At 36.9% G+C, this 19654-nt stretch overlaps 3 protein-coding genes across 3 annotated transcripts in view; 2 read left to right on the plus strand and 1 right to left on the minus strand.

The window, feature by feature from the left end:
- Nucleotides 1-30: 30 nt before the first annotated feature.
- On the plus strand, nucleotides 31-7336 carry pef1 (penta-EF-hand domain containing 1). Its single transcript, XM_084130791.1, has 5 exons — nucleotides 31-139; nucleotides 1248-1509; nucleotides 3299-3454; nucleotides 3646-3789; nucleotides 6529-7336. Exons 1-5 carry the CDS (start codon nucleotides 122-124, stop codon nucleotides 6756-6758), a joined length of 810 nt encoding a protein of 269 aa, XP_083986917.1. The 5' UTR covers nucleotides 31-121; the 3' UTR covers nucleotides 6759-7336.
- Nucleotides 7337-7556: 220 nt separating this feature from the next.
- smim12 (small integral membrane protein 12) lies at nucleotides 7557-9262 on the plus strand. The gene is made up of 2 exons (XM_084131353.1): nucleotides 7557-7627; nucleotides 8087-9262. Exon 2 carries the CDS (start codon nucleotides 8109-8111, stop codon nucleotides 8382-8384), a length of 276 nt encoding a protein of 91 aa, XP_083987479.1. The 5' UTR covers nucleotides 7557-7627; nucleotides 8087-8108; the 3' UTR covers nucleotides 8385-9262.
- A 7463-nt stretch (nucleotides 9263-16725) lies between these two features.
- The window catches only part of gja4 (gap junction protein alpha 4), a 4180-nt gene continuing 1251 nt past the window's right edge, over nucleotides 16726-19654 (minus strand). Inside the window, exon 2 of the mRNA XM_084131929.1 lies at nucleotides 16726-18479. Within this exon, the coding sequence (XP_083988055.1) occupies nucleotides 17427-18476 (1050 nt within the window). The 5' untranslated portion in view covers nucleotides 18477-18479 and the 3' untranslated portion in view covers nucleotides 16726-17426. The remainder of the gene's footprint in view (nucleotides 18480-19654) is intronic.

Consider the following 19654-nt stretch of genomic DNA (forward strand, 5'->3'; position numbering starts at 1 on the left):
TGATGGAAAATATGAGGCTGCGCTTTTGACAAACGTGACAGCGAACCAATCAGCTTCAGGAGGCGGGTCTTATTAAATACAGCCCGATCGCTCCATTTGCTAAAGAAAGATTCTCCGCGGAATGAGTTATTACGGACAGGTAAAAGCTTTCTTCCGGGTTTAGCCCTTTTTTTATATATTTATATGTATATTTAATGTTTATATAATTCTTTCATATTTGTCTCACGGTCTAAACTCTTAGTGTTTGGTGTACAGGGAAATTATGCATATTTGTGATCGCGTAATCGCCTAAAACAGGCTTTTTACTGGCTAGCCAGTTAGCCCTGTAGCTACTCTGATTTGAAATACTTTCAAATTATGTTTTTGTGTGTGTTGATTGCGTGTTGGTCACTAGTTTATCACATTAAATGAAATGATTATGTGTTTTACATCTTTATCTTGCTTAATGTCATTCAACAAAGATGCTAAATGGAAATGTGTCACTTTTGGGTCTAACGTTAGCCACTGTAACCGTTAACGTTAGCTACCCTTTTACCATCATCCACCATAACCCGCAGTTATTGTTACTGCTGTAAAATCTAAATAAAAGACTATGAGATTACCAGTATGACCCAGTACCATGTTATGGTCCGAACTTTTCCTTCCGTATCAGAAGAGATGATGTTAGACAGTCTCAGTCACCAATCACTTTCATTGAATGGAAAAGCATGCATTGAAAGTGAATGGTGACTGAATATTTAATTATTCCTAAAATAGTTCCAGTAACACTTTTTAAGGTGACATTACATGTTACTACATGTACTTACTAGAGTAAGTATATATGTAACCATGAACCAAACCCTAACTCTAACCATAATAACTCTAACGTTATAGTAAGTACTGTACATGTTACTCAGTAGTTATTTGAGTAAGTACAATGTAACTATTTCACCTTAAAATAAAGTGTAACCATAGTTCCTATATTCATATTATAAATATTATATAAATATCGGTATAATAATAATAATAATAATAATATACATTTTAGTGTTCCACCCATGTAAGAGATTTAGTCATACGGTACAACTTGAGGGTGAGTAAATGATGACAGAATGTACATATTCACCTAACCTTTCATTTTAATTATAATCCTTTATTTATTGTTTTAGTGACATAGTTGCCTTTGTTATGGGCCACAGTTGATTCTCTGTTGATGTTTCATGCAAACATTTCCCCAATACAAGCTTTTCCTTATTTGTTTTTCAAAGGGTTATCCGGGACCAGGTGGTAACGCTCCCCAACGCCACCCCTCTCCAGGGGCGCCGTATGGAGGTGGTCCTGCTGGTGGACAGTATGGTTCACATTATGGCAGTGCCGCTCCTGGGCAACAGTATGGTGGAGGGGCTCCATACGGATCTCATGGTCAACCTGGACCAGGAGCAGCGTACGGTGGGGGCCAAGCTCCTGGTGGTCCATACGGAGGCTATGGACAACCCCAGAGAGGACCATATAGTCAGCAGGCACCTGCAGGTTAGAGATGTGTAACTCTATTTCATTTTAGTTGGGTAGAGTATATTAGTTGCATATATATATATATATATATATATATATATATATATATATATATTAAAATATATTACTAAATTATTTATGTATGCAAATGTGTGTGTTTGTGTGTACAAAAAGGACGCTCAAGCTTTTTTCTTTTCTTTTTTTAAAAATAAATTAATACTTTTATTCAGCAAGGATGCATTAAAATAATCAAAAGTGACAGTAAAGACTTATGAGTTCTATTTCAAATAAATGTATGTTGTTCTTTTGAACTTTCTGTTCCATCAAAGAATCCTACAAAAAATATTAAGCAGCAACTGTTTACAACATTGATGATAATAAAGGCTTCTTGTGCATCAAATCAGCATATTAGAATGATTTCTGAAGGATCATGTGACACTGAAGACTGGAGTAATGATGTTGAAAATTCAGCTTTGACATCACAATAATAAATAACATTTTAAAATATATTAAAATTTAAAGTTTATATTATTTAAATTCATAAAATTAAAAGTTGTAATATTAATATTAAAAGTTATTTTTTTGTACATTTTACATTAACTCTTAATATTCACAATATTACTTTTTTACTGTATTTTTAAAATGAATAAATGCAGCTTTGATGAGCACAAGATACTTATTTCAAAACATTAAAACACTTTTTAATGGTAGTGTATATCATGTTAATTTCTCACCTTTTGGTTAATAGACTGTGGAGGAATAGGAATGTAGTTACTTTTTTTTTTTATCAGAATGTTTTCCACAGCTTCATACATCTTCAGATGCACCGTAATAGATGTTGGTCCAGCAGGTGAATTTTTCAACATGGTCTCAGGAGTGGTAGGCAGCAGCTCCGGGCTGATTTGACTGATGATGTCTGAGTGTCAGGGTTGGCAGCTAAGACAGCGCGAGCCGATGCCGTTCCATCAGGCATGCAGTGGCTGAGGGCTGTGAATAAAATACGAAAGACAGGAATTTATGAAGGTGCTGCAGACAAGGTCCTTGATCCTCCTGCACTGCAGCTGTGTCACATGCCCCTCACTGAATGACTGATGCTGAGACACTGCAGGATGGCAGAAGCAGCTTGTACTGATCTGGTACAGAATGTGCCCACAGGAGAATTAGAGTGATGAGTGTGGTAATTCTGAGCGAAGGGGTTCGTGTGTATGTGTCCTTCTGCGTTTATGTCGGTAAGTATTCTGTAATGTCCTGTGGGAAAGTCTGTCAAATTCAAAGACTGTCCTCTGAACAGTGCTTATCCCTCCCGAGGGATACAGTGACCGTCTGCGCTTCACCAAATTGCACAACTTATTCTTGTCCCTCTTGGGACCAAGATGACATATCACTGACAACCTAAGCTTGTTCACACTGGGCCCATTTCCAAGATGTTTTTCAAATCCGACCTATAGGACTGCTTGTTCTCATCATCGTCCTACTGTCATTTTGCAAGTAATGAACAATCTTTTGCGCATTTAGGCATATGCTGCATCTGAAACTGCCCCATTCAGTAAATCGCAGATACCACATGTGAATATAAATTAGCTATTTATTTATTTCCTTTGTATCCTTTTTTGTCCGTCCAAAAAACGACCAAAGGGATTTGAGTATACACCAAAAATAATCTTTTTTGAGTTATTGTTTCATTCCTAAATACTATTTTGACCTGTGGTTAACTATGGTTAAGTGATCGGTTTTTAACTGACTGAATGTTGGAATATGTTGGAAATTAATTTGCATCTTACTAATGCAGGCCGTTTTCATGTTGTAGGTAACATTCCTCCCGGTGTGAACCCTGAGGCCTACCAGTGGTTTTCTTCTGTGGACACAGATCATAGTGGCTACATTAACGGAAAAGAGCTGAAGCAAGCGCTCATGAATTCCAACAACTCCAGTTTCAATGACGAAACCTGCATTATGATGCTCAGTGAGTGCTGCCATTGTTAACATAACCCTCCTGACAGCGGCTAAATTATTGAATGAATGCTTGTATCACCATATAACTAAATTCAAAATGCTGCAATGTCAAAAAACAATTCAAAAATAGAAGTCATCTGATGACATCTCCAGTGCCAAAGGAAGTTGAAGAAGGAATCAGTGCTTTGTCTTCATTTCCAGATATGTTTGACAAGACCAAATCCGGACGCGTAGATGTCTATGGTTTCTCTGCACTGTGGATGTTTCTGCAGCAGTGGAGGGCAATGTTCCAACAGTTCGACCGGGACCGATCGGGATCAATTAACAGCAATGAGATGCACCAGGGTGAGTAAATTAGAGGTCAAAAAGGACCCAAGACAACACGTTTGCAGCTAAGGCCACATGATAAACTGTTATGACAACAGTTGTAGTCACTAAGCACAGATTAGAATATTTTTTTTTTTCTATCCTGCTTCCGTTACAAATTTGCGGGGACCAATCACAAACTGGCTTATCCACCTGGCGCGCTATTGGCGGGTTTAATCCAATCCAATTCCTTTTAACCTCTCGACGATGCTCAATGGCTTCTTTAGTTTAGCAAACAAATCGCTCGAGAGGGTGTAAATACCACTCACTTTCATGTTTTTTTATTTTTTTTGCACAACCTGCAAAAATCGCTCGAAGCCATTGCTGCTTCTGCAAACCGCTGATCAATGCTCCAAACCAACACGCTTGTTGACACATTTCCTGCCTGAGGTTTTTGCTGCAAAGTACGTCACCTGGATCGTTGGTCTGTTTGGTTGAAGGACTATCCAATTGCGTACAGAGTCATTTGAACTATGCCCGTTGATCACGCCTCTTGTGCGGTAGAAAATACAGAGCAGACTCCCCAGACTAATGTTCAATCTTAAAAGATTAAGCTTGGCCTGGTGATAGCCAGACTATCTCCACATGGAATTCTGGATGAAAATCACCAATTGAATTATTTAAATCAGTTCTTCTAATTTACAGCAGTGTCAGATTGTCATTCTAACAATTTTATATAGACCACATATTGTGTTGTAGCTCTTATTAAACCTACCAGCCAGTTGCCAGTATTTTTATTTACTTGTGAAAATGTATTTTTACTCACATTTGGCACTTAGTAAAGTACTGGTATTACTTTTAGATTTGGTAATCAAAACCTAAATCTAACCACAGGAAGTTTCCACTGCTCTCATCAGCTAACATGTTTTTATGTATATTTTCTCGAAGCATTTTAAGTGATTCACATACAGTAGTCTTTCACTTATATTTGTTTTTTGCAAAGAGATTAATGTGTTTACTAATCATAGTTAATCATAATTACAATAACATTTCCAGGAAAGAACATATTTGTTTAAATATGGAAGGGTTTGCCATCTTTGTGGGGACATTTTTTCCCAATAATGTAGGGTATGCCTGAACCACACACACACATTTTTTTGACTATATTAGTGAGGAAATTGCATATTGCATGACTTCCATTGATTTCAAATCAGTTAATTGTATTTTCTATGGCCTAACCCAACCCCTACCCCTAAACCCACCCATCACACAATGTGCAAAACACTATATTTTAATAAAAACACGTTTTGGACAATTTATAAGCCTTTTAAACTAGTGAGGACCTGTAAAATATCCTCACTAGTCAGTCGGTTGTCATAATATTTCAGTATATAAGTGAGGATATTTGGCCCTCAGGTTTAGCCAAACCTGTACACACACACACTGGGTTTTCATGTTTTAGAGGTACATTCCATAGACATAATGATTTTCATACTGTAAAAACTATATATTCTTTTCCCTAACCCTTCCCTTAAACCTATCCATCACAGAAAACTTTCTGTATTTTTAGATTTTCCAAAATAATAATAATCTGTTTTCCCGATGGGGACCAAAAATGAATGTCCCCAAAAATATGGCAATATCCGAAGTCTTTGTCCTTTTGGGGACATTCTGTCCCTATAACGTAGGGCTTACTAGGACCACACACACACAAGATGTGGCAGTCACAGAAAGTTTGTAAGGAAAAGACAGTTACTGAGCTTGTTTTCTCTGCTGTAAACCCCTTTTTCATCTAATCCTGTGCGATTTAATGCAGCATTATTGTTGGGATGATTTCATTTTTGAGACGTCATGGAAAATTGCTCTTAAAATAATCTCAAAATTGTAGCTGTTATCTTGCAGTGTCTTTTTTTATCCTCATTGATTTTGTACGAACAACGCTATTCTATAGTTAGCAGAGTCAGGTCCTCAGGATAGCTAAATAGTGGATGCCATTATAAAGATGTGAATAAGCCTGAAAGTGCATGGTTGATTACTGGTGAGTGACAGTGTATTGAAAACATGGTGGATACAAAAACAGCAGTAGAATGGTTTAGTTGAGTCTGTATAGGCTTTGTTTGGCAGACGTCCTTCTAATTTTCAAAACTCTTCTACTTTTTTGTTGCTTACTCAATAAAAAGCATAAACCTTTGTGTCAAACAAGAGGTTAGGAATGTAATAATTCCCTGTTTTATGTACACTACTGTTCAAAAGTTTCGGGCCAGTAAGATTTTTACTTTATTATTATTATTATTTAATTATTTTTTAAAGAAAGCAAGGACGCATTAAATTGATCAAAAGTGACAGTTAAAAGATTTACAATGTTTCAAATAAATGCAGTACTCTTGAACTTTCTATTCATTAAAGAATCCTGAAAAAAAATTATCGCAGTTTCCACAAAGATGTTAAGCAGCACAACTGTTTTCAACATTAATACAAATAAATGTTTCTTCAGCAGCAAATTATCATATTAGAATGATTTCTGAAGGATCATGTGACAATGAAGACTGGAGTAATGATGCTGAAAATTCATCTTTGCATCACAGGAATAAATTACATTTTAATATATATTAAAGTAGAACAGATTTCATAATATTACTGTTCTTACTGTATTTTTTTATCAAATAAATGCAGCCTTGGTGAGCATAAGATACTTCTTAAAAAAAAAGACACTAAACTTGTAAACGGTATAGTGTAAATGTAATGTTTTTATTTACCCATGTGTTTCTTATCTTCCAGCATTATCTCAGATGGGCTACAATCTGAGTCCTCAGTTTATTCAGGAACTGGTGAACCGTTACTCTGCACCCGGTGTGACTGGGGTTCTCCAGCTGGACCGCTTCATTCAGGTGTGCACGCAGCTCCAGAGCATGACCCAAGCCTTCCGCGAGAAAGACACCGGCATGACTGGCAACGTGAGGTTGAGTTACGAAGACTTCCTGTCTAGTGCAGTTATCAGACTGATGTAAAGAACTGCATGAACAATTCAGAAGATGACCTGACTCTGAATGTGTGGCACGACACTTCACCCTCTCAACAGTGCCTTTCACTGCAGCTCTGCCTTGTTTCACCACAATGAGCTGAAAACTATGTTCATTGCCAACTAGCCAAATATAGCATTCATCGCAAAAGTCTACCACACATATGTAATCCAGTTATTAAACTAATGCCAAAATTATCAATGGTACATGTGAATAAAATGCCATTAGCTATGCAACAAGCACTATTTACTAATTAATGGGTGTTTGTCATGGAAGTGAATATTTTCACTTGTGCAATTTCTTTCTTTTTTTTAATATTAGCCAAAATATGAAAACCTGTGATAATTAATGCTTGAAATTAAATGTTTAGTTCTCTCTCTCCAAAGCTTTTTTTTTTTTTTTTTTTTTTTTTTGTATATTTATGCTATCTGTAACTGTCCACACTCATTTATTTCATATAAAACAATAAATGGTGAATTTTTTGTTTTGCTTACAATTACACACAAAAAAAATCTGTTGCATTTGTTTTTGTGTTTTGTTTTTTGCTTTTTACTTTTTTCTTGTTTAATAAAAAAAAAAAAAAAAAAAAATCTAAAACATTGTCTAAATTGATATTCGTACTTATTCAAAAATAAGAATAAGCTGTAATTTCAGGACAGACCCACGCAGTGTGTTTCAGCATTGGTCACTGGGTGTCAGCATTGCTTTACCAGGACATCCTGCTGCATTCAACTTTTTTCCCCCTCCCTGAACGAATGAGAATTTAAAACGTCATTCTGACGTAAACAAATAGCCAATCAGATTGTTGCTTACAGTGACGCAACGAGGCAGGAAGTGGAATCGCCTAGTGATTAGAGGTATGTACAGTCATGAGATTTTATAAACGCACGCGCAAATGATTTAAGGAATGTATGAAATATTACGCACTAAACCGTCAGCGGGATTCTCACTATGTTTTTAGGAACCCATTATGTCTTATTACTGTATTTTTATAGCGCCATTTCACACCTCATGCTATGACACCGGTACCCTTGTAACAGTTACATGACTTTTTATAATCGTATAATATAAATATAAATTTACTAGCAATGTCTGAGTGTGTATGTGTGTAGTTGGACATATTAACACGATCATGTTTATGTCATTAGATTCCTTCTACCCTCTAAAAACAATATTTACAATATTGTTTCCTTGGTTGTATGAAAGCATATGTATATTTGCAATCCTTTTATTTTGCACTGGTTACCAGAGTAATGAGACATTGTCAGCTTGCCAAAGGTAAATAACCTTCTAGAACTTGAAATTACTTTTTTCAGGTGTATTTCTGAGTCTGCAACCATGTGGCCATTGATCTGGACGGCCGTGCGCACTTATGCACCCTATGTGACCTTCCCAGTGGCCTTTGTGGTGGGAGCTGTTGGATACCAGCTTGAGTGGTTTATCAGGGGCACCCCAAATGCCCCAGGAGAAGAGAGGGGCATTGCAGAGCTACGGGAGGATAGAAAATTAGAGGAACTGACCGGTCAGGACAGTACACAGGTCCTCAGCCTGAAGGACAAACTGGAATTCACACCTAGGGCAGTGCTGGAAAGAAACCGACCAGTGAAGAACTAAGTCTTATTAAATGTCATGAAGTCCTCCAAGATAACTATATAATGATGTGCAACTTCTCAAACTTTTGGCTCATGTGTCAACCTCTACGGCCCCAGGGACAAGAACTTCATCTAGAAATTTTTTGTGTGTGTGTGATTTCATGTCCACTTCTATGCTACTTCATTCTGCCGTCCTAATTAAATGGAGTCTTGCTGTAATATTTACCAAGCCAGCTGGTGGAACTTGACTGCTGAGAGAATATTTTACAACTTTCATTCTTTTGAGACTTTTTAATATTCATCTTCCGCCCTTAGGCATGCAGACACATGACTATAAGTCCAAACTTGGAAGGCTTTAATAATTTTTCCATTTGTGCTCCCTGTCATATGCTCATGAGACTGAAGCTCAAAGAAAGACCACCTTTGTTAAGTTTGTGTCTGTGTGAAGAGCAACACTATGTAAGGCAACACTTGAGTTAGGCTAGAAATTGTTTGAGATGTTTAAACTTTGGGTGGCTGAAGTGATTCAGATTCAGAACGCTCAGAAATTCATATAAGCTCTGTTTTCGTGGTCTTCAGCTAATTAGTAATAATGGACAGAGTGAATAGTGAGGAATGAAAGCGAAGTTTTGCCCCAGTGTTAATCTTCTCGGTTAATGTAAGAACTCACTTTGGATGTGTGGAACAAAAGAACGATCTCATATTTTAAACCCAATTATCTGTAAGTTTTGAGTCCATTTCCCTGTACAGTACAGTGAACTCATACTATTGCGGGGATCATTACGCATGCAGTGCTTTCATAAGCATCATTATGGCAAAAATGTCAGTGATAATTGCACAGCTAACTTTGTGGTGAAGTGTGTGGGAGGCTGTTCATAATAAATGTGAAGTTACACTGTATGTTTGGTACATTTTGTCAGATGATCTTTCCAGCTAAAATGAATTTTGCACATTGCATTGCATAACAATAGACCTTAGTCAGGTTAGACGCCATATTGAATTTAACGCAGATGCACTACTGCTACCGTGAATATGCCCCAGGAGATGTATTTTTATTATTTGTATTTTACCTTTATTTTACCAAAAAAAAAAAAAATCACATCGAGATTACAATCTCTTTTACAAGTAGGTATATATCTAGGTATATATATGTAGGTATATATCTTTATACCTACATCTGTAAAAATGATGTTTGTAGCTATAGCCTACGGTCCCAGGAATTATTCTTACTGTCTGTTCCAGTGGTGCGTACTGAATTGGGGGGGAAAAGGCATTTCAATTTGCTGCTCCCTCTGCCTGGAATAATTTGCAAAGTACGTTGAAACTTAGGGAGCTTGGTTTAATTGGACATTTTCAAAGTAGTTTTAAACGATTTGGAGAACGAAACATCGGGCTGTAGATGTTTTAGTTATGTATTGAAATTGAAATTTGATTGGATTTGCTTGTGTGTGTATATGTGTATGTATTGATGGATGTTATCTGTTAAACTCAAACGAGCTGTGTCTGTCAGTCTTGGCCAGGACGCTCTTATAAAAGAGATTCTTAATCTCAGTGTGCTTCTTTTCCTGGTTAAATAAAGGTTATAATAACGTCTATGCCAGAAATAATAAATAGGGCTGGGTGTCGATATAGATTTGATTAATTTCTTTTAATAACTTGATTCCTTTCAATTCCATTTTTAAATAATTTAGCTATATTTCTGTTAATGTCTATATTGCTTCCATATGGGGGAAAAATCTTTCTATTCTAAACTAGGCTATTCATTTAAAAAGCCACCTTGTAAGAGTTATTTGTTTCTGATGAAAAAAATGGTAATTTCGTATGTTTTTGATTCACGACAAAAAGCCGTCTCATAAAGTAATTGATTTATCAATCAAATTAAATTAGCTGTGCTGTATGTTTTTGCTTCACATAAAAGAATCAGCTCATACGATTTGTTTATGAATTAGATTACCCTCATCATATTGTAAGGCAACGCAATAGACATTTCATACTTTTAATTTGTGGTACACAGACTTTTTATTGCATCGCATTACAAGCTACAATCTGACATTCACAATAAAAGGTGGCAGTATTAGATTCTGTTCTGAGAGAGGGCTGCTGATCATTCTTCAGTATTCAGGATTATTAAAATCATGTATATATACACAAATGTTCTTCATCTTTAAGTAGTGCATTTACTTATGATTGCGTTGGACTGATGCATTGTCTGTTTTCTGTGCTGTACATTATTTTTCTTTCAGCACGCAGCTTGATTAATAGAAACCAGAAGGGCAAGACTTCATAAATCCCCAGAGAGTACTTAATCGAGGTAACCCTAACATTTTCCAGCAAGAGTTTTGCTTCACTGCTGCCAACAAGCTAGTGAAACTTTATGAGTGCTGATCTAGATTTACATCAGCATAAATGCTGATACCAGGCAGCTTGTCTGCCCAAATCATTTTTCTATAAATGGTTATACTTGAAGAAATATTGCCATTGAACTCAGTGCATGGCTTCAAGTTGGCCCTAAAACTTTTACATCACCATAAACTTAATGTAAGTTTTGTTCCACATTTAACAGGTTCTGCTGGTGTTATTTGCTATGCTGGTTTGAGGGGAAATTGTGTCACTTTAAAACAGTGGTTCTCAACCCTTTTTGACTCCGAAGACCCACAACAATATTCATAGGCCTCATGACTTTTCCTGTTGTTTGTGATTAACTGGAAAAGGATTAAGTATTTTTTTACATTTTAGAGCTTTATCTTTTTAGAGAAAAAGGTAGCAGATGTATCTTTTCGTACATCATTTTAAGTCATCATGAAGCCCCCTTGGAAGTTTTCTGAGGCACCCCAGATCCCTGGCTGAAAACCACTACTTTATTTGTCATGCACGTCATTCTATCTAGCAGCTTTTGACAAAATACATTTGACCTGTGAAAGTGAAGTAAGCTATAATTGGACAAATTAGAAACTAGAGAGTACTGTTTGGGTCATTCTGTTCTGAAATGTATAGTTTTCCTTTGGCCAATGAAAGCAATCATTGTAATTGCTCTGACTGCATTTGAAACTTACTCTCTGAGGTTCATTTTATTATGCAGTCTTACGAGAATGTCATATGGGGGTCAAATGCCTTTGCTGTATTTGTACGGGTATACTCCTATTTCTGTACGTCCAGTAGTTGTGTGAGAGAGGATGTCTGTTTGTGCCTAACCAGGTAGGAGTCTGTGGGTTTGGTGCTGGAAAGGTGCTAGTTTGTCCCAGAGGACAAACAGCCCTATTGTTCCTGAGTGATAGGAAGAAGGAACGACGCCTGCCAGCCTCTCTCAGCCCTTCAGTCAGGATGTGTACAGCCTCTGTGCACAATTACAGCATAATTATTCACTGTAGATTCCAATCAGAAACAAAAACAATGGAAAGACACTCTAAATCCTCCCCTTTCCCATGTTCAGTTCCCACAACCAGTTTGCTCTGTCCCCGTTTAAAACTTTTTAGAGACTTCCAAGGACTTCCATTTCCCTCAGTATGGGCCCCTAGGGTCTTATCAATAGCCCATTGTCCCATTCCAGCGAATTTGATGTATGTTACACTGTAAGAAGTGAAGTTGATGTGTACCATTTACTTTGGCATATTTGTTAAAAGGAATTGTCATCCCAGAGATATTATAGATCATGTTTATTATTTTCAAGAAATAATCATGAAGTTCAAATATTGATCATTAATACTGATACTTATCAAATTAATCACAATATTGTAATTTGTAAGAAAATATTATTATTGGCAGTAAATAAAGTTCAAATATTCATATTAATATTGATACTTTTATGCTGGTATTAATCACAAAATGGCACATTGAAGGTTGGGGAAAAATGCCTGATTATTTTTGAGCATAAGGCAATGTTTTTCATTGGTTTCATTTTTATTGCTTTAAGCTTGGAAATTAAGTCATGGTTTTAGTCAAGATGTTGTTTTAACAATTACTCACGTCTGTCCTGTATGACTGTACAATTTGATCAGCTCCTTATCTAGATTAAGAAGCAATATACTCTGACTCATCGGTTTCTCTCTTTAAGATGAGCTGTTCATATTGTGATAGAACGTGTTTGAGGAGCTGGTCATGACATCCTGGAACGCTGCAAGTGGGATTTCACCAAAAACAATGCAACAATGCCCACCGCTGGTCCATTGTATGGGGGAACAAGCCTTATAGCCATTCCCTGGAGTGACCAATGGAAAAATCAGGAAGCAGATAAGCCTATTTCCTCCTACGTTAAGGATCCAGTTAACTATGAGCTTATTTGACCACCTGACAGCTGGGCATTTGTTCTATAAACCAATACGCTGTAGACTTTATTTTCTAATGGTTCTTAACAGTTAACTTAACAGTTTGTTCATTAATTCCTGATACCTAATGTATGAAAGGGATAGTTCTGTCATTCTTTACACACCCTCATGTTGTTTCAAACCCTTGTGACTTTATTATTATTTTTTTATTTTTTTTCCTCTAGGAAGGAAAGAAAGTAATTGAAAATCAGTGGGGTTCGAACTACATTGGTTCCCACTGACTTCCATTGTGAGTATTCTTCAAAATATCTTCCACAGAAAAAAGAATGGCATACAGGTTTGGAACATGAACAACATTGGAACAAATATTTATTTTTAAAATTTATTTTAGCAATAACTGAAGGCATTAAATGTATCAAATATGACAGTAAAGACTAAGAATTTCTTTTTTCAAATACAGTAAATGTGGCTATTTTAACTTTCTGTTCAACATGTAATCCTGAAAAAAAAATGTATCACAGTTTTCACAAATAAATATTAAGCAGCAAAACCGTTTTCAACAATATTTCTTGAGCACCAAATTGGCATATTAAAATGATTCTGCAGCATCGTGTGACATTGAAGTCTTGGATAATGGCCGCTGAAAATTCAGCTTTGCCATCAGAGGAATAAATTACATTTTAAAATATGGAAAACAGTTTTAAATCAGTTTAAAATGCAATTAATATTTCACAGTACTGTATTTTTGGTCAAATAAATAAAGACTTTGTTAGCCTAAGGGACTTCTTACAAAAACATTTAAAAACCAACCTTAAACTTTTGAACGGTAGTGTAATTCCTTTATATTCTGCGGAAACACACACTCATTTTCAATGGAAATGCTCTAACTAAACATTCTTGCTATTTTTAGGCCTCTGTTTTCCTTCTTTGGAGTTCTTTTGACTTCTTGTTGTGGCTATCACTGAGAAGACATGGATTTTAATCAGTTCAGCTGGCAGGAAGTACATGTGACCGATTTGCACCGCATACACTGGCATATTTGCCTGATACTGCGGCCTTCAGATCCCCTACAGAAAGAAGTTTGGCACTCAGTCTTAAGTCCCCATGGGAAGCAGGTTGATTGGCCATTCGAAGCCACCTCTCATCCAGAAAACACCCACACACTTGTCCAATCACAGCACAGACTGCAGCTTCTAAGGTACATACAGTTCATAAGAGTACTTTAAAACCTGTTTGTATGTGCTGTATGAGGTTGGTAAGCAGGGAAAGGGAAACGCATCAGCGGTACTTGGAACAACAATATCTGGATGAAGGAAGCGGCCCGCAAGAGAGGCAGCTCATTTTCATTGGCGCAACTCTGTGCAAATCACCTAAGGGCAAGCTGGCAGGCAGTGTCCCAGACTGTATTCAGCGAAGTAACCTCTTAATGGTTTGACAAGACCATGACTTTTGGTGTTTTTTCTTATCTAAAATGTCAGACATCTGTTTGCGTAGTTTAAATACGTTTGCTAGTCTGTTTGATGCATGTGCGGGCATATTAAAGTGCAGCTGGCCACTCCACGATTCAGCTTTTGTAGGTGGTAGGAAAAACAAAAGGAAACACTCCATGAACAAGGGGTGTTTTCCACCCTAAATGGCTCTATCAGAGAGAGTTTGATAGGCCACCAGTCAGTCTCTTGTTCGCTGTTTTTCTCTTTTTTCTGGAAACTGAGAGGAACTATAAAGAGGTCAGTCCTCACCAGCTGTTTGCTGACCCACACATCTTGTGTTGCACCTCTGATGCCCTGTATTGGCGAGAGACGACAGGTTAACTATTCGTTCAGGCCAGCTGCGATAGAGAGAACTGCATTGGGCAAAGACTACAGGTTATGGTTGGCAACCCCACAAGCACAAGACTCATTAATCTTTCATAGACTAGAGCCCAACAGTGCAGATAACACCCTCTAATAAAACACGGTTTCCATTAGCCAGCAAAACATACCTTTTGAGGGAGGGAAGCACTGTTGAGCACTGTTCTTATTATTGTATTGTTTTGATTTGACCCTTTCAGGAAGAAACTGTCCCAACTTGTAATGTACTCATCATTCCCCTATTCCTGCTACAGATAAGTTCTTATCATTGTTCAGACTGCTCAAAATTTCTAAAAATGACTGCTTTATGTGGAATGTTCTGTACTCATGGCAAGGCAGGAAAGTGAAGGCCTTGATGATATAGGAAGGCCATCTACTCCAAAAAGTTTTGAAATAGTTTGAAACAACCAACAAATAGCATCAGCGTGAGGTAATGAAGCACTTACCCCATTTGTTCATATAAATATTAAGCTTTTTAAAATGTTTCAGTGTATTTATGAAGTGTTTAATAGGGAACTGCTCACTTTGTAGGCTATATATAATTTTGTAGGCACATTTTTCCATTGAGCTTATCTTGGTTATATGGTCATGTGGACACTCAAAATGACAGTGGCTCCAGCATAGTAATATTTTTAACATTTGTAATATTTCTGTTTAATAATTCCTATCATTGACTATTGTTAAACCCAAAAATGAAAATTCTGTCATTAATTACTCACCCTCATGTTGTTCCAAACCCGTAAGACTTTTATTCATCTTTGGAACACAAATGAAGATCTTTTCAATGAAATCTGAGAACTTCCTGTCACTCCATTGACAGCTTACGCAACTACCACTTTCAAGCCCCAGAAAGGTAGTAAAGACATCATTAAAGTAATCCATGTGACTCCAGTGGGTTAACCTCAATTTTATGAAGTGCTTTGCACGCGAGTGCTTTGTTTGTGCAAAAAAACATAATTTACCACATTATTTACAAAATAATTACGTATTGTATTGCTGCAAGAGAAGACATTGTTGTTGCGTGAACGCGCTTTGGAAATTAATATTTTGTAAATAAAGTGTTACATTTTTTTGCACAGGTAAAGTACTCGCATCGCTTCATAAAACTGAGGTTAAACCCCTGGAGTCACATGGATTACTTTAATGAAGTCTTTACTACCTTTCTAGGGCTTGAAAGTGGTAGTTGCGTAAGTGGGAGTGACAGGAAGTTCTCAGATTTCAGTTTGTGTTCCGAAGATGAGTAAATGACTTATGGGTTTGGAACGAAGGGTGAGTAATTAATGACAGAATAAAATTTTTTGGGTGAACTAACCCTTTAACATCTTAATAATAAATAATAAAAAAATAAAATAAACGAAAGACATACAATTCAGTTTAACATAGCATAGAATAACGATCTAATATCCCTATCTAATAATTAATAATCTAATAATTTGAATTACTTGTATTTATAGGTGAAGAAGGGTGAACCAACTCCAGGATAAGGCTAGGGAGATGTGATTCCCTTAAATAACACATACATTTCCCTATAGTTTCAATTTATGTGTCGGTGCACAACCTACACATCCCAGCATAAGTTCTCCTGTTAGATTATTTGTTATTAAAGCATCTACATTCACAAACCACTGTTTTGACACCAACCATTTGAACATAAAAGCAAGTATACTGTACTGCATGGCAGAACGCACGCAAAAAGCCTTCCCACTATAGTTGTACATCTTAGTTGGTCGTGACCTCACAAAGTTATCAATTAAGCTGACTGCACAATGAATATCTTATGTACATAATGTCTACATTTTGTTTATTTTGTTTAACTCTGAATCCACTTAGTTTTTTTCAATTCTAACTTTAACACCTTGCGTTCAAGAAATCAACAGATATGTTTGTAATTGGTTACATTTCTCAATTCTGCAAAACATGTTGTAAATAAAAATCATTGACGCTCTTTAGAGCGCAAACACAGATACTCACCGGATCGTTTGGCAAATCTGTTTCTCGAATAGGCTATTATGAAAACTGATCCTAGATCAGCATTCATGGGCAACTTTTCCCTCTAAATTTCCACTCTAGTCTCAAATCCGTGGCCAGGGGAAGGCTAAGCTGTACCAAGCCGTACACACGCTCCGCCTATGCTTGTATTATGGTTTTGACCATTTTACAGTTAGTTTAGCTGTACAAAAACACACTACTTGATGTTATGTAGTCAAAAACGCCCTGACTTTTAGCACACATAGTTTTACTGTTTACTGCACTTTGTTCTTTTATTTATTTAGTGACTAATCTCGCAGATTCATAAGAAATACCTTTCTGTTGAGAAATAAGATTATTCAAATTACACTTTTTTTTTATAGTGTTGCCATAGAAAAGCATAATTATGAGTCCGATGACATGAATGGTTCCAAGTGGAATTGGCATCAATGCAGCATGTATATCGACCTCTCTAGCAAAGAGCTAATCATATTTAGTAGTCAAAAAGTGGATTAAATACCACAAATCTTTTAATGAAATAAATATTAAATGAAATATAAAACAATTCTTAAATACATGTTAAATATAGTAGGCCTACATACAGTTGGTTGATATAGAAATACTTTGATTTTGGTCTTAGTTACAGAACATCATTATACTACCTTACCTGTACCATATCAATCATACAGTTCAGCACTTGACTTAAACCCAGCCTTCGCTTTGGCATTCTTAGACACTGTGCTTGTTTCTCTTAGGCTCAGTGGTTTGAGTATTTCCTGACCTTGAGCCTCTCAGATCTAATCACTACTTGAGAGGCTCCCTTATCTGGCCACAGATCACAAAAGACAGTTCATCCCAAAGCACAGGCCATTTCCCTGCCTATCTAAACAAAGGAAATGGCTCTCCAATGTACAGTAAACCACTAATGTTCATTTACACATGGTTGTTCCCCAAATTGGAGCTCTGGTTCTCATTTTGTGCTCTTCATACATAATGTCTCGGTTTGTCTTCTGTCTTGTTGTGTTTTTTATGAAGATGTTTTTTGTTTATGGCAGGTTTCACATTGCTTATGCAATTTGAGTAACTAGGGAGGATGCACTCTGTTAAGGGAGGATCTTTTTTGTCCCAGTCCAACCCTGATGCAGGGTAGCCGTCATGCGCTACAGGAAGAAAGAGATGGTTTCTTTCCTCAAATGATGGTAGCTGCTCTTTAGCTGGTGCTGTTCTAGAAGAAGTCACCCTAATAAGTTTATTAATCTCCTCCTCTGCCTTATATATCTTCTTTAGTCGATGTGTTACCGCTAGCTGGAGGAGATGGAAAAGCTCCACAACGTTGAGGAGAACAGACACTATGGCGATAACCTGCGTGTATATGGTAAAGATCGTTTTTTCCGTGGGCCGTGAGACAAAACAGTCCACCCTGTGAGGACAGGGCGACCTCTCGCACTCATACTTGGCCTCGATTACAAACCCATAAAAGAGCCATAGACCAACAATGAAGCTAACTTCAATGAGAATCTTAAGCACTATGCTAGTTGCGTAAGCGCACAGTAGTTTCCCTTTCAGCTTTAGAGGTTCTGGAGCTTTGCGGGTCTTATGCGTTTCTTTCTCCTCGCCCTCTTCATCTTCCTCCTTTATTACCTCCAACTTGCACTCATTGTTTTTTCTGTGTCTTTGTCTTCTGCACTCCTCCTCCTCCTTCTTCTCCTCTTGCCTATTCTCATTTCTAGTCCTCAAGGCCACATAGCCAAAGAAGAAAATGGTCGGTGTTGAGACGAAGATGACTTGTAAAACAAAGTACCGGAAGTGGGAGATGGGGAAGGCCTTGTCATAGCAGACGGACTCACAGCCAGGCTGTTTGGTGTTGCAGATGAAGTCAGACTGTTCGTCGTCCCATGCAGATTCCACCGCCGTGCCAAGAACAAGTATGCGGAAGAGGAAGAGCACGGTCAGCCACACACGCCCCACGCCTGTTGAGTACTCCTGACCTTCCTCTAGCAGGTGCTCCAGAAAACCCCAATCAGCTCTGGACATCCTCTGCACAGGCAGAAATACAGGCTTGAGTATGAGCACCATTAATAGAAGCATGCTGATTTTCCTCTAAATTATCCAGATAGACATCAGCATAACAGAATTAGTCACTCTTAAGACCACCTCATAGAATAATGCCTCTGATCATTCAGGTTGTCCAGATTTAATGGGGAACAGACTAATTCTGTTTTTTAAAAAAAAAAAAAAAAAAACTTGCAGCAACTGAAGCAGGCTGTATTTGGCAACATACTTTTGCAATATCGTTTTTTTTTGTTGTTGTTTTATTTCATGGGCAATTTGTAAAATGTAGTGAAGTGATTCCAAACCCCATTGGAAAGTGTGGCCTATGTTAAAAATTTCCCCACACATTGTTAGTATAGCCATTTTATGCCAAGCTGTAAACATTAATGAGCTTTAAAGAACTATATAATATTAGGCATAAAATGGTTGGTGAGGAGATTTTACTATAGACCACCCAATATATATTCTGTCATAGGCCAATATTATTATTATTATTATTTTTTTATATTTTACTCTCGGTTGGTATTCCCTTATTGGGAATTCCCATTCTCATTGCAAATCTCAAAATAAATATCTATTTTTCATACTATACATTATAATGTTGTGATTCCTAAACTGACTTGTATAAAAATGTATGGATTTTGGGATAAAGTAATTAATTGTGTGCATATATATACCAAAATCAGTTTAGGAATGTATATATAATATACACACAAACAAACACACACAGATCTGCCTGGCGTGCATGCACATGTTAACTCCTCTCGAAGTGAAGTAATCTACAAGTGAAATTGGAATGCTCCTGTCTGAAGCTAAATTTCAAGTTTCCCAAATATAGGTATGAACACTTATGTAATGTAATTATTTAAGTTTTTTATTTTTAATATATTTGCAAAGTTGTCAAAAAAAAGTTGCAAAGTTTTTTGCTTTGTCATAATGGTGTATGGAGTGTAGATTCATGTGAAAAACAGAAATTGAAAGAAGTTTAACATAAGGCAGCAACATAAAAACAAAATTAAGGGGTTTGAACACTTTCGCAAGCAACTGCATGTATGTGTCACATATTGACGCTAAAGGGTGCCATGTGCAATGTAGACGAAATTTCAAAAGCGTCAGTATATGACGCCTTGGGATGAGAATGCGTTGATATATATATATAT

The sequence above is a fragment of the Abramis brama genome (assembly GCF_963993115.1).
Source record: "Abramis brama genome assembly, chromosome: 12".
NCBI classification, from domain to species: domain Eukaryota; kingdom Metazoa; phylum Chordata; class Actinopteri; order Cypriniformes; family Leuciscidae; genus Abramis; species Abramis brama.